Source organism: Phoxinus phoxinus, assembly GCF_949152265.1.
Source record: "Phoxinus phoxinus genome assembly, chromosome: 21".
Classification (NCBI taxonomy): Eukaryota; Metazoa; Chordata; class Actinopteri; order Cypriniformes; family Leuciscidae; genus Phoxinus; species Phoxinus phoxinus.
The window spans coordinates 6,892,294-6,904,459 of NC_136896.1; the positions used below are offsets into that span (position 1 = coordinate 6,892,294).

General features: G+C 39.5%; 1 protein-coding gene across 4 annotated transcripts in view; it reads left to right on the forward strand.

The window, feature by feature from the left end:
- sdk2b (sidekick cell adhesion molecule 2b) overlaps positions 1-12,166 on the forward strand; it is a 288,773-nt gene that overhangs the window by 264,367 nt on the left and 12,240 nt on the right. For 3 of the 4 annotated variants that reach the window (XM_079595113.1, XM_079595111.1, XM_079595114.1), the window contains exons 32-43: positions 1,278-1,348; positions 2,244-2,379; positions 2,687-2,743; positions 3,205-3,306; positions 3,398-3,513; positions 4,161-4,347; positions 6,028-6,165; positions 6,391-6,600; positions 6,684-6,809; positions 9,632-9,796; positions 9,880-10,020; positions 10,767-10,905. In XM_079595113.1, the coding sequence (XP_079451239.1) occupies positions 1,278-1,348; positions 2,244-2,379; positions 2,687-2,743; positions 3,205-3,306; positions 3,398-3,513; positions 4,161-4,347; positions 6,028-6,165; positions 6,391-6,600; positions 6,684-6,809; positions 9,632-9,796; positions 9,880-10,020; positions 10,767-10,905 (1,588 nt within the window). The remainder of the gene's footprint in view (positions 1-1,277; positions 1,349-2,243; positions 2,380-2,686; positions 2,744-3,204; positions 3,307-3,397; positions 3,514-4,160; positions 4,348-6,027; positions 6,166-6,390; positions 6,601-6,683; positions 6,810-9,631; positions 9,797-9,879; positions 10,021-10,766; positions 10,906-12,166) is intronic. The other variant, XM_079595112.1, reaches the window with a different exon arrangement.

Consider the following 12,166-nt stretch of genomic DNA (forward strand, 5'->3'; position numbering starts at 1 on the left):
AAGAAAAATATTGGGAGAATCACAAACAAATGACTTCAAAACTAAACAGATGCAATTACTGTTACAAGCAAACACTTACCAGCGTCACTTGGTTCTTCTGGTAAAGCACACTGGAAAAGATCTGTATTCAATTTTAGGCTAAAAATTACCAAAAAATATCTGTTTGTGGGGTGGAAACACCCCGTTTCCTAAAGATGCAAAAAAAAAAATATATATATAAAGTTCAATATAACTTCAATGGATTATTTCGTCCAATATTTATGTGTGCTATGTATCAGTAAGATTTTATTTTATTTTATTAACTTTTTGAAAGAAATTAATACATTTATTCAGCAAGGATGCATTAAATTGATCAAAAATAACAGTGAAGACTTTTACATTGTTACAAATAGTTTCTATTTCAAATAAATGCTGTCCTTTTAACCTCATATTAAGCAAAGAATCCTGAAACAAGTATCAGTTTCCACAAAGAAAGAAAAAAATGAAACAGCGCAACTGTTTTCAACATTGATAATAAAAAAAAATGTCAAATCAGAATATTAGAATGATTTCTGAAGGATCATGTGACACTGAAGTCTGAAGTAATGGTGCTGAAATAAATTACATCTTAAAATAGAAAACTGTTATTTTAAATTGTAATAATTTTTCACAGAAATACTGTTTTCACTGTATTTTGGATTAAATCAATGCAGCCTTGGTGAGCACAAGAGACTTCTTACTGACCTAAACGTTTTGAACGGTATCCCTATGTAGACAGTGTTGCCGCTCACTAGGTTTTAAAACAGAGCCATTAAACACCATATTCTTCTCTACATGGCTCCGCCTTCCTCTTTTCTCTGAATATATACAGCCGAGTCATTCTGTGTGTGATGTGCATCTCATGAATTGACCATTATGCTGCACACAGATTCTATTCTGCCTGTATTACCCCAGCACTGTTTTATAGCCGTAATAGCAGCCAAGGTGATGCTATTGTGTTCCAGCAATGATGTCATTGCTGGAGGCAGTAGAATAAGTGAGGTAATACAGTATCTCTGGTTGCTACGAGACTGAATGTTACCCGAGCAACTCTAGTGAAGAGAGACGGGTCTTTCATAATGCCTGTTTAAAACCCCAACGCAACAAATCAGGCTGTAAGACAGGCTTGGCATGTTTAGAAATGCAGTGTTTATGTAGCGTAAGACATTGTAGCTGATGCGGCAAAACATTCACAATGATGCCAAGTACACAGTAATCTTTCTGTCTCTCTATTTAATTGTATCTCTTGCTCTCTCCAGCTCCAGACGAATCTCCCACAATCCTGACTGTCACGCCACACACCACAACCTCCGTGCTGATTTGCTGGCAGGTAAGGGGGTGGGACTTTACGCTGTGCTTCTCCTTATACATCCGCATCAGCCGTGCTTTTCCATCAACGGTTTGTAATAACAGAGCAGGAGGGCATTATGTACTGTATCTTCAACACATATTCTCAATGTCACCCCTGAATTACCTTTTCAAAGAGGGCTGGTTTTAAAAGCCGCAGGCTTCTGGTTCACGTTTTAATCCATTCAGGTGGAAAAAGGTAAATTAACTGGTTCCTCCACCAGAACCAGTTCATTCACGCTTTATTAGCGGGGGATTTCTCAGATTTGATCGTTAAACTTGAGCTCAAAATTTGCAGAAGTTTGATCTGACAGAGCGAAAATGTTATCCCTCCGGATATTAGCAACGTACATGTATTTACACAACCACAAACACAAATCAAACGGCAAAAGCTTAAAGGCTTAAAAGATCATCTTTTTTCTGACAATAGCAGAAGGAGAAATTGCAATTAGTGATGCACCGAAATGAAAAATCTGGGCCGAAACTGAAAATTATGGATGCACGTGGTCGAAAGCCAAAACCAAAAATGCTTTTTAAACATTTATTTCTTATTTTAAATTAACTTTTTTGTATAATTGTATTAATATTAGATTTTTTTTTTAATGAAATTCAATAATTTGAATGATACTGAATTAAAAAAGTTCAGTGAACAAGAGGATATAGTGTCATTTTACCAGCGTTGCCCAGCACGGCTATAGCACACCATGTTACGGCACAGTTGGGCTATTTGCAAACAGAATTTCATTCAATATTTTGGTGCATCCCTAATTGCAATTCTGTGAGATGACACTACTAGCAAAGAAATCCCACACCTCACCGTTAATGACACTGTTGATTATGTGTGGTGACATTCGCTCAGCCTGTCCTGTCGTCCTCAGCCCCCTCCTGAGGAGAAGATTAACGGGATCCTGCTGGGCTTCCGAATCCGATTTCGGGAGTTGCTTTATGATCGACTCCGAAGTTTCAGCGTTCATACCGTCAGTGGCGCTTCAACCAGCTGGGCAGAACTCACATGTAAGCATAAAACATACAGTATCTTCACTAGTGACGATTCTCTTACTACCGAGATATGGTGAGACAACATAACAAGTATGCAACATAATTACCAGTGTTGAAACCCTTTTGTTGTAGTGCTTTGGTCTTTTTTTTTTTCTTTCTTTTTTTTCACCTAACCAAGAAAATTGTGATTTCATTTATCTTATATATTCATTAATTATGAATCTTTTATATTAACTAATGATTTCATTCACAGCCTCTCTCTTTGAGATTATTAATTATTAATTTTCTGATCATATCTTCTCCTCCACTTTCTCTCCTGCAGCTCCATATAGTTTGCGGAATCTCAGCGAGCCGTCCCTCACTCAGTACGAGCTGGAGAGTAAGTCATTTGCTGTTTGTTTTTGCATTCTGAAATTTTTTTCCTCCCATAAAACTGATATATGATTGTGTCTAATGCAGCACAAGTCAAGTCTTGCTTAAGAGTTGAGGATATGCAGCCTGGATGTTTAGGCTATAGTGCTATCAGCAGGCCTGTTCTCACCTCACGTCTAGAGTGGTAATGAAGTTAAGCGCCGGGTCTGGTTTCTCTCCGCCGTCAATGATGTCTGCAGGAAGAGCAGTGTGTCAACTGAGTTCAGATAAACAGACTGACTCATCACTTGGACTGGGAGCCGGCATTCTGAGTCAAAGAGTCAAAGTAGTTTATGAAACAAAAATGGTCCAGAAATTAGAACATCTAATATAAAGCACAACACATTATGTTTTTTGAAGTAGATCAAATCTCTGAAGTGCCAACCATGTATGAAGAAACTGTTATTTGTGTTTTTTGCACTTTTGTAGATCTTATGAAGCACAAGCGATATGAAATCAGAATGAGTGTGTACAATGCTGTTGGTGAGGGACCAACCAGCTCACCACAGGAAGTCTTTGTTGGTGAAGCAGGTAAAAACGTTTTATTACCGTTATGAAGTCCTTTCTTTGCTGACAAATGAAAAGGAACAGGACTTCACGTCACATCGATGTTCCCTCACAGTTCCCACTGCCCCGCCTCAAAATGTGATCATCCAATCAGCTACTGCCACACAATTTGATGTGACGTGGGACCCGCCTCCACTGGAGACTCAGAATGGAGACATTCAGGGTTATAAGGTCAGACTCTGATGACTAAGTGGAAAATGCTTTTAGTGTGACTTGCATGTGTATATTTCTGAATTGTTGAATCATGGGTTTTGCTTACTAATGTGGACTATTTATATCACATGGTGGAAATTACACGTTTTGAATAGTTACAAAATTCTAAATTACACCTTGAAAGATTTTTCGAATGATTCAGCTTGATTTTGGCAGTTTTATAAAACAGTTAAATACTAATCATATTTTAAAATGTACTAATTTGTATCTTTCATAATGGATTTTCATATTTTAAAATTGTCTGGGCATGAGATTTAGGCAAAACACTCAAATCTATACATAAATGTTGCGAATTAGCCATGGCTATAAACACTGTGATACAGGCATCGGATTGTTCTTTATGTAATATTCTATGTTTCTTTTGTATCTGTCCCTGTTCAAATAAACAAAAAAATTAATAAATAGGCCATTTAAAAAAAAAGTTACAATAATAAATGAGGCAGGGAAAATGCTTCCAAGAGTGTTGTAATGTGACCTTCATATAACAAAAAGGAGAAAAAAAATTGTCTTGGGACATGAAAGTGCTGACGAGAGTTGTAGAACACCGTAGAAAATAGACATACAGAACAATAATATGAGTGTGACCTATTGTTTTCTTATTCCAGGTTTTCTTTTGGGAATATCAACGGAAAAACGAGACAGAGAAACTGCGGACACTCTTCCTGCCAGAGGGAGGGGTGAAGCTCAAAAATCTAACGGGCTACACCACCTACATGATCAGTGTTGCTGCTTTCAACGCAGCGGGCGATGGGCCACGCAGTCCACCGACCAGAGGAAGAACCCAACAAGCTGGTGAGGAAACTTAAAAAAAGTTCTGTCCTCCTCCAGGACCTTCATGCATATCTCAACAAAAACACCTGTTCTGGGTTATTTGCTAAGCACATAATGTACCAAGTACTGGAAAGCCACTATGGTATCTGCTAGATAGCCCTCCTTTTTTAGGTTTTAAAGGAACACACCAACTTTTTGGGACTTTAGCTTATTCACCGTATCCCCCAGAGTTAGATAAGTCCATACCTTTTCATCTCCGTGCGTGCCGTAACTCTGTCTGACGCACCCACCGCGGAGTGATTAGCGCAACACTCTGAGCGAACTCTCTGCTCCGCACCACGGGGTTTCTCAGGTTCTGCGAGCAAATCACTCCGCAGACGTAGCAGTGCTTCGCCTTCTGAGAACATAGTTCCCAGTATGTATATGGTTAGAAGATGGCTGTGTCTCTTGTGACCTTGTTATTTGTACACGCTGTGACTATACAAATCACAACATGTAAATAGGAAAATGTTGGCGTTATTTTGTCACTAATTGGGAGCAGTATGCTAGCTGGAGCCATTTACCTCCAGTCTTTGTGCTAAGCTAAGCTTAGCGGTGGGTGCGTCAGACAGAGTTACGGCACGCATGGAGATGAAAAGGGTATGTATGGACTGATGTAACTCTGGGGATACGGTGAATAAGCTAAAGTCCCAAAAAGTCGGCGTGTTCCTTTAAAGCGGTGAGTAATTGTACTTTTTTGTCACTTATTTTACCATAAACACATGGGCAATCAGTTAGGAGTTTGGAATGATGGAAACTATTTCAAATTATTTATGTGTCTAAGACCTTCAGGAATGCAAACCGCTGCTGACAACTGCCCAAGAAATATCAAAAACTCAACAAGCTATCATTTGCTTCTAATCAGTAAATCTGCTATATGCATTTGTTTGTGTGCTTAAAGTTGGGTCTGATGAAGCAGAGTTATTTCTGCCTTCTTCAGCTCTGTGGTTTTCATTCAGCGTGCCTGTGAGTTGGCTCACGGCTCAGAGCGTCTGTGGGACACAGTCTCGAGATTGTTCTCTCTTTCTGAAGGAGATGCTTCCCCTGGAGTCTAAAAGAAATATGCTTTTCATTGGAGTGCCAAAGAAGTGGCCGTTTTTGTCATCTGATATTCTAAAGTTGGCTTCGGTGTCAAAATGAGTAGATTCTAGGCTATTTTGTTATATGTGGGCTTTTGTTTTCACCATCTTTGCTAATCAAATTCTAGAAGGGGAGGGACGAAGAACCAAGTAGTTTATAATATGGCATGTACAAATGATTTTTGAAGCAAATGGCATATTTCCATTCTGTATATCTAAAAAATGAAGGGCGAAACTTACACTGGGTTTATTCATTGACTGGCATTAAATGATTTTGCCTCAAGCTGTGGAGCTTAAGTACATAGCAAAGGAAGTACAATAAATCAGCAAGAGTCTATCTTCTCACTCGCTGTGTCTGTCTTCCTCTCTTTCGTCTAAAATGATTTGTCTCTATATTATGTCTGCTCTTTTTCTTTTTTTCCCCCAAAGATAAAGACAGGGAAAGAATGACAGGTAATTTTGTTCTAGCTGTTTTTTTATTCCAAGAAGTCTCAATCCCAGGAAAAGGAGAAAGGCAGACGTGTTTAAGCCGTTGAGACAGTCTGTCGTGTCTCTCCTGATTAGCAGATGTTTTCTCTTTCAGCTCCCAGCGCTCCCAGTTTCATCCATTTCAGTGAGCTCACCACCACCTCTGTCAACGTGTCGTGGGGCGAGCCTGTCTTCCCTAATGGCATCCTCGAGGGTTACAGACTCATCTACGAGCCCTGCATGCCTGTTGATGGTCAGTGCCTTTCTGGTTTCTTAAGTTCCTTTTTCCAACACCTTACTAGCATTACTAGATAATCATGAGCTTAATTGATATCAGTTAGGAATCAAATCATTGTGTGTGTGTGTGTGCGTGCGTGCAGGGGTGTGTGAAGGGGTGTTGGGCCCTGGAACAATTCCTTCCACAATTTTTCTAACAAATTGAGCTGTTGCCTGGACTAAAAGCAGTGTGTTTGTCTAGAGTCCTCAGTGGCCTGTGTCGACTGTCTTCACTCCCCCTCCCCCCCAGGCGTCAGTAAGATCGTGACGGTGGACGTGAAGGGGAACGCCCCCTTGTGGCTGAAAATCAAAGACCTGGCGGATGGCGTCACGTACAACTTCCGCATTCGTGCCAAAACCTTTACCTATGGTCCAGAGGTGGAGGCCAACATCACCACAGGACCTGGTGAAGGTCTGTATGCTAGAGCCGCTGTGCTATTTCAGCCTAGCAGCTTCAGCTAGGCTCATGTAACCCGTTTTCTTCTGTGTGATCAGGAGCCCCGGGCCCTCCTGGTGAGCCCTTCATCTCTCGATATGGCTCCGCCCTCACCATCCACTGGGCCAATGGGGATCCCGGGCGAGCACCGATCACTCGCTATGTTATTGAGGCCAGACCCTCAGGTGAGATCATTAAAAACACAAATTTGAGTCGTGGCTTAGTGAACCTTGGTGCTAATATGGGAGTTGCAGGTTTGTGTGTGTGCTGGTTACTTTACCCTTGTCTTCAAACTTCCTGTAGTTTCTTTAAAGTGTTCGTCTATAAAAAGAGTAAAATATCAAATAAATATATGTGCTGTGTTTTTCAATGAGAAGTGCTGTTGTCAAAAAAAGCGTTGGTTCTCATGCAGGTAATGTTGGTTTGAACCCAGGTTGAACCTTTACTCCCCTTCTCGCTCTTCGATTGTCTACCCATATCTACCCTAAAAAAGGTGTAAAAAATAAAACAGAAATAGGTATTAAACATAAATAGACTAAACTGAATTCACTACGTTTTAGCTTACAGTGAAAAATAACCCAATATTTTCTGATTTCGAAGAGCCAACTTAAGGCTTCAGAGAATTATGTAAACGCAGTGTCTCCGACTTTAGGGCCCAGACTGTGTTTTTCAGCATATTCCTTCAGCCAAACTCTTAGATACAACTGTCCCAAACAATGAGGAGTGATTCCATATGCGTCTGGGTAAAAGTTGCTGACGGCAGCTTGTGTCCGATGAAGGAGATATATTGATGTGAGCGATCCAACTAAGACAGCACAGATCAGATTTCCGCAATGACTGAGGAGAAGCCCTGCTCGAATGAGAAAAGAGTGAGTCCTGGGGGAGGAGCAGATGGGATTGGTTTAAGAAACTGTGTGTGTGTTAAAGATCCATACAGTAGTGTGATGTATGCAGCCAGACCATCTTTGCATGCCATTCATGTGCCGTTGAAGTGGAATATTATTGTCACTCTCAGCCCTGAAGATTTCTCTGCCAGGCCTGGCACATGACACCAGCACTTCACTCTCTTATAGCTCTCTCTCTCTCTCTCTCTCTCTCTCTCTCTCTCTCTCTCTCTCTCTCTCTCTCTCTCTCTCTCTCTCTCTCTCTCTCTCTCTCTCTCTCTATTCCCAATGCTCTTGAAGGCGCTTGAGGTTCTTGGTAGCACATTAAACACATTAGACATAGCTGAAATGAAATGGTATATATATTGTGAAGAAATTGTATTTGATGAGATCTTGCCTCTGGATTATTAGTTCTGACAGCTGCTGCAGTGTTAGAAATGTGCACACACACACATGTTTGTTTTGCTATACTTGTGAGGACATTCCATAGGCGTAATGGTGTTTATACTGTACAAACTGTATATTCTATCCCCTTACACTGCCCCTATCCCTAAACCTACCCATCACAGGAAACATTCTGCATTTGTATATTTTTAAAGGGATAGTTCACTTTGAAATTAAATTTTGGTATGTTTTAGCTTACCTCAAGGGCATCCAAGATGTAGGTGTCTTTTTTTCCACAGTAGTTTAAATTTTGATATTTTTAGGTCAAACCGTTCTTGTCTGACAGTCATATCATGCAGGTCTATGGTCACTGTCTCAAAGAGCATGCACAGAGTCCAAATTAAAACAATTCCCCATCGTCCAAATTAAACAATTCCCCATCGTAAGTACACATTGATGGCCTAAGACACGAAACGAGCGGTTTGTGTGAGAAAACGAACGGTATTTATATCGTTTTTACCTCTTGTAACACAGCCACGTCCAAGTGATCTGAGGGCACGGGCGCTTCCTTCTGTGTGACGTGTACGCAGACTGGTGCATAGATATATATACACTAGAGGTCGCATTAAAAACATTCGTTCCAATGAACTGGGGTTGCCAAGGCGACATTTAGTGTATACATCTATGCACCAGTCTGCGCACACGTCACACACCAGAATGCGCTCGCGCCCTCAGATCACTTGGACGTGGCTGTGTTACAAGAGGTAAAAACGATATAAATACCGTTCGTTTTCTCACACAAACCGCTCGTTTCGTGTCTTAGGCCATCAATGTGTACTTACGATGGGGAATTGTTTAATTTGGACTCTGCATGCTCTTTGAGACAGTAACCATAGACCTGTATGACTGACAGACAAGAACGGTTTGACCTAAAAATATCAAAATTGAAACTACTGCGGAAACAAATACACCTACATCTTGGATGCCCTTGAGGTAAGCTAAAACATACCAAAATTTTATTTCAAAGTGAACTATCCCTTTAATAGGGCTGTCAAAAGATTAATTGTGATTAATCGCATCCAAAATAAAAGTTTGTGTTTATATAATATATGTTTGTGTACTGTGTATAATTATTTATATATATAAAAACACACACAATCATGTATATATTAAAAAAAATTGGTTATATTTGCATATAAAATATTTATATATAATATAAATTATATAAATGTCTATACAGTATATAAATGCAAATATTTCTTAAATATATACATGAATGTGTATGAAACACAAAATGTTATTTTGGATGCGATTAATCGCGATTAATCTTTTGTTTTGACAGCCCTAATTTTTAATAATACATTGTTTTTTTAATGTTTTTAAGCTATTTGAATTATGAGGTTGTAAGTTGTAATACCAGTGTAATACACATATCATTATACAAATTTGTGTCCTCATAAATCACATAAACAAGAGCACACACACATACTAAGTGTTCTTAAAGGGACAGTATACTCCAGAATGAAAATGTGGTCATTATTCACATGATTCACCCTCACTTGTACAGTATATGGGTTTGAAATGACATGAAGATGAGTAAATAATGATAGGATTTTCATATTTGCGTGTTCTGTGTCTTTAAGGTTATCAGACTCAAAGGACTTATTACTGATATGAATGACAAACTATGCGACTATGTATGACTAGGCCTTTTTCTTTCTAAAAAAAAAATGTTTCAGATGAAGGCTTGTGGGACATCTTAATCAAGGACATTCCCAAGGAAGTGACATCATACACCTTCAACATGGATATCTTGAAACAGGGAGTCAGTTATGACTTCCGGGTCATTGGGGTGAATGACTATGGGTACGGGTCTCCAAGCCAGCCGTCACCATCCATATCAGGTTAGTTCAAACCTTCAGATTTAGCAAAAGTGTAATCTGAAGTCAATTCGACTAATGACATATGCAATTGTTTTTAATTCCAGCCCAAAAAGTGGCTCCGTTCTATGAGGAATGGTGGTTTCTGGTAGTGGTGGCTCTGGTCGGCCTCATTTTCATCCTGCTTTTAGTTTTCATCCTCATCATCAGAGGCCAGAGCAAGAAATATGCCAAGAAATCTGACTCAAGTATGTCTATCTATCTATCTATCTATCTATCTATCTATCTATCTATCTATCTATCTATCTATCTATCTATCTATCTATCTATCTATCTATCTGTCTGTCTGTCTGTCTGTCTGTCTGTCTGTCTGTCTGTCTGTCTGTCTGTCTCTGTCTGTCTGTCTGTCTGTCTGTCTGTCTGTCTGTCTGTGTGTGTGTTTGTTTATGTCAAAGGGTCATTCAGTGAGTGGCATGATGACAGAAACAGCATTGTTGTTGCTGTGACATCATCAGTGTGGTATGTGTGTGTAAATGTGCAGTCAGCATTTCTGTAGTAAGAGCAAGCAGAACACAACAGTAGTGAGGGGTGGGTCAGTCATGTGGGTCACTAAACATGTTAAACAAACTGAGGGAGCATGATAGGCCTAGTTTTTCCTTTTACACAAAAACACATTCCATAACTCAAATGTCCAACACACACACATGTACGCACCATTCACACAACACTACTTGTGTCAGCCCAGAAGTTTTTCGACCTTAATGAGGGTGTTGAGCTCCAAAAATGCCAAAATGATGGCCTTGTGGTTTTGGTGACATCGCATCCTGTTATTGTGATCGACCCCAAAACAAAATGAATTCCTGTTCCGTTAATTTAGACCCAAAGCATTCTCTTCACCAGAACAGAATTTGTCGCATCTCAGTGTGATGTATCGGGCTTTGGTCCAAACTGCATCTTATGATCTCTTAATGTCTCTATATCTCATCCCATACAGGCAACAATTCCAACTGCAATGCACTGGCACATGGAGAGATGGTCAGTCTGGACGAGAGCCGCTTCCCTGCCTTGGAACTGAACAATCGTCGACTGTCAGTCAAAAATTCCTTCTGCCGCAAAAATGGTGTCTATACCAGGTCAGTGGAGGTTACTCTATCTTCGGCTCAGTTTTGAAGGTTTTTACTGTTTTTTACAATCATTAGGATTGTACAACTCTTCACACTGTTCTCCTTAACTTTCAGCTTGACACAGCAGTACATTTTACACACTTTGCACTCATAACAAACACCTAACAAACACTAACAGCAGGCAAGCATTACACTGTTGTTACATTGATCAGATACTTAAATGTCATTTTGCCCAATAGGCTGAAAATGTGTGTATGAAGTGGTAAATCAGTTATTATATGTGCTTATTTTGCACTTTGCACATAGAACTATTAAACTCCCATAAAGCTTCGACCACGTGGCAGTATGAGGCAAAAATAGCCCAAAATCTAAGAGTTTTATGGAAAGACTGATGGGATTACCAAATGGCTACCTTCACAAGATCCTACTTTCCATCATTAAACTCAATATAAAAGTTTCTGTTTCCACAAATGAGGCCATTTCTCTCTGACATGGCACAGGCTAAGTGCAATAACAGATTCGGGTCCGTGACCTCACCTACACTGCCATCATTCTCTGTGAAACGGGACCGTTTTAAAAATGAATGCGACTGAAATTGTCTAATGTCAATATATTTTATGAAAATGGACGTGGTGGGATGTGTAGACACTGCATTTGAAGAATGTATAAGTGTTTGCATAGTGTGTGTACAGCATCTTGTTATTAGCTTTTATTTTGCATCGTATTTTTATTTTGTATCATATATATATTGTGATTTATTTATTTATTTATTATTTACAGCACATAGGGTTTATTTTGATTTTGAACCTAACCTCCCTATCTCAATCTCTAGACAAATAAGATTATTTTACATTTTTCTTGTCTGTGCATTATTTTAAAAAAAATTGCATCCACCTGACAAGAATGCTCTTATTCTTATGAAGTCAGATTGCTTATAAAGCTACTAGCAGACATATTCTCAACATTTATATCCTTGCACATAAAATGAAAGTTGCTAGTAGAATTTAATTCTGCAATGTTTTGAATATAGTCAAGCATTGTCATGAAAAGAATCACACACCTGTAGCAATATTTCCAGGTTCACCAGGTGTGTAGAGTCAATTCCATTTGAGAAATCCACCCTATTATCAGTCCTTAGTTCTCAGCATCTGCCTTCCTTCATCCTGGGTCACCTTGAGGAGGATCAAAGGTCCTCTGGCGTTTGAGGGGATGCCAGGCTCTTTCCTCTGGCCGCAGATTAATGAAGAGGTTTGGGAGGAATGCGCAGATG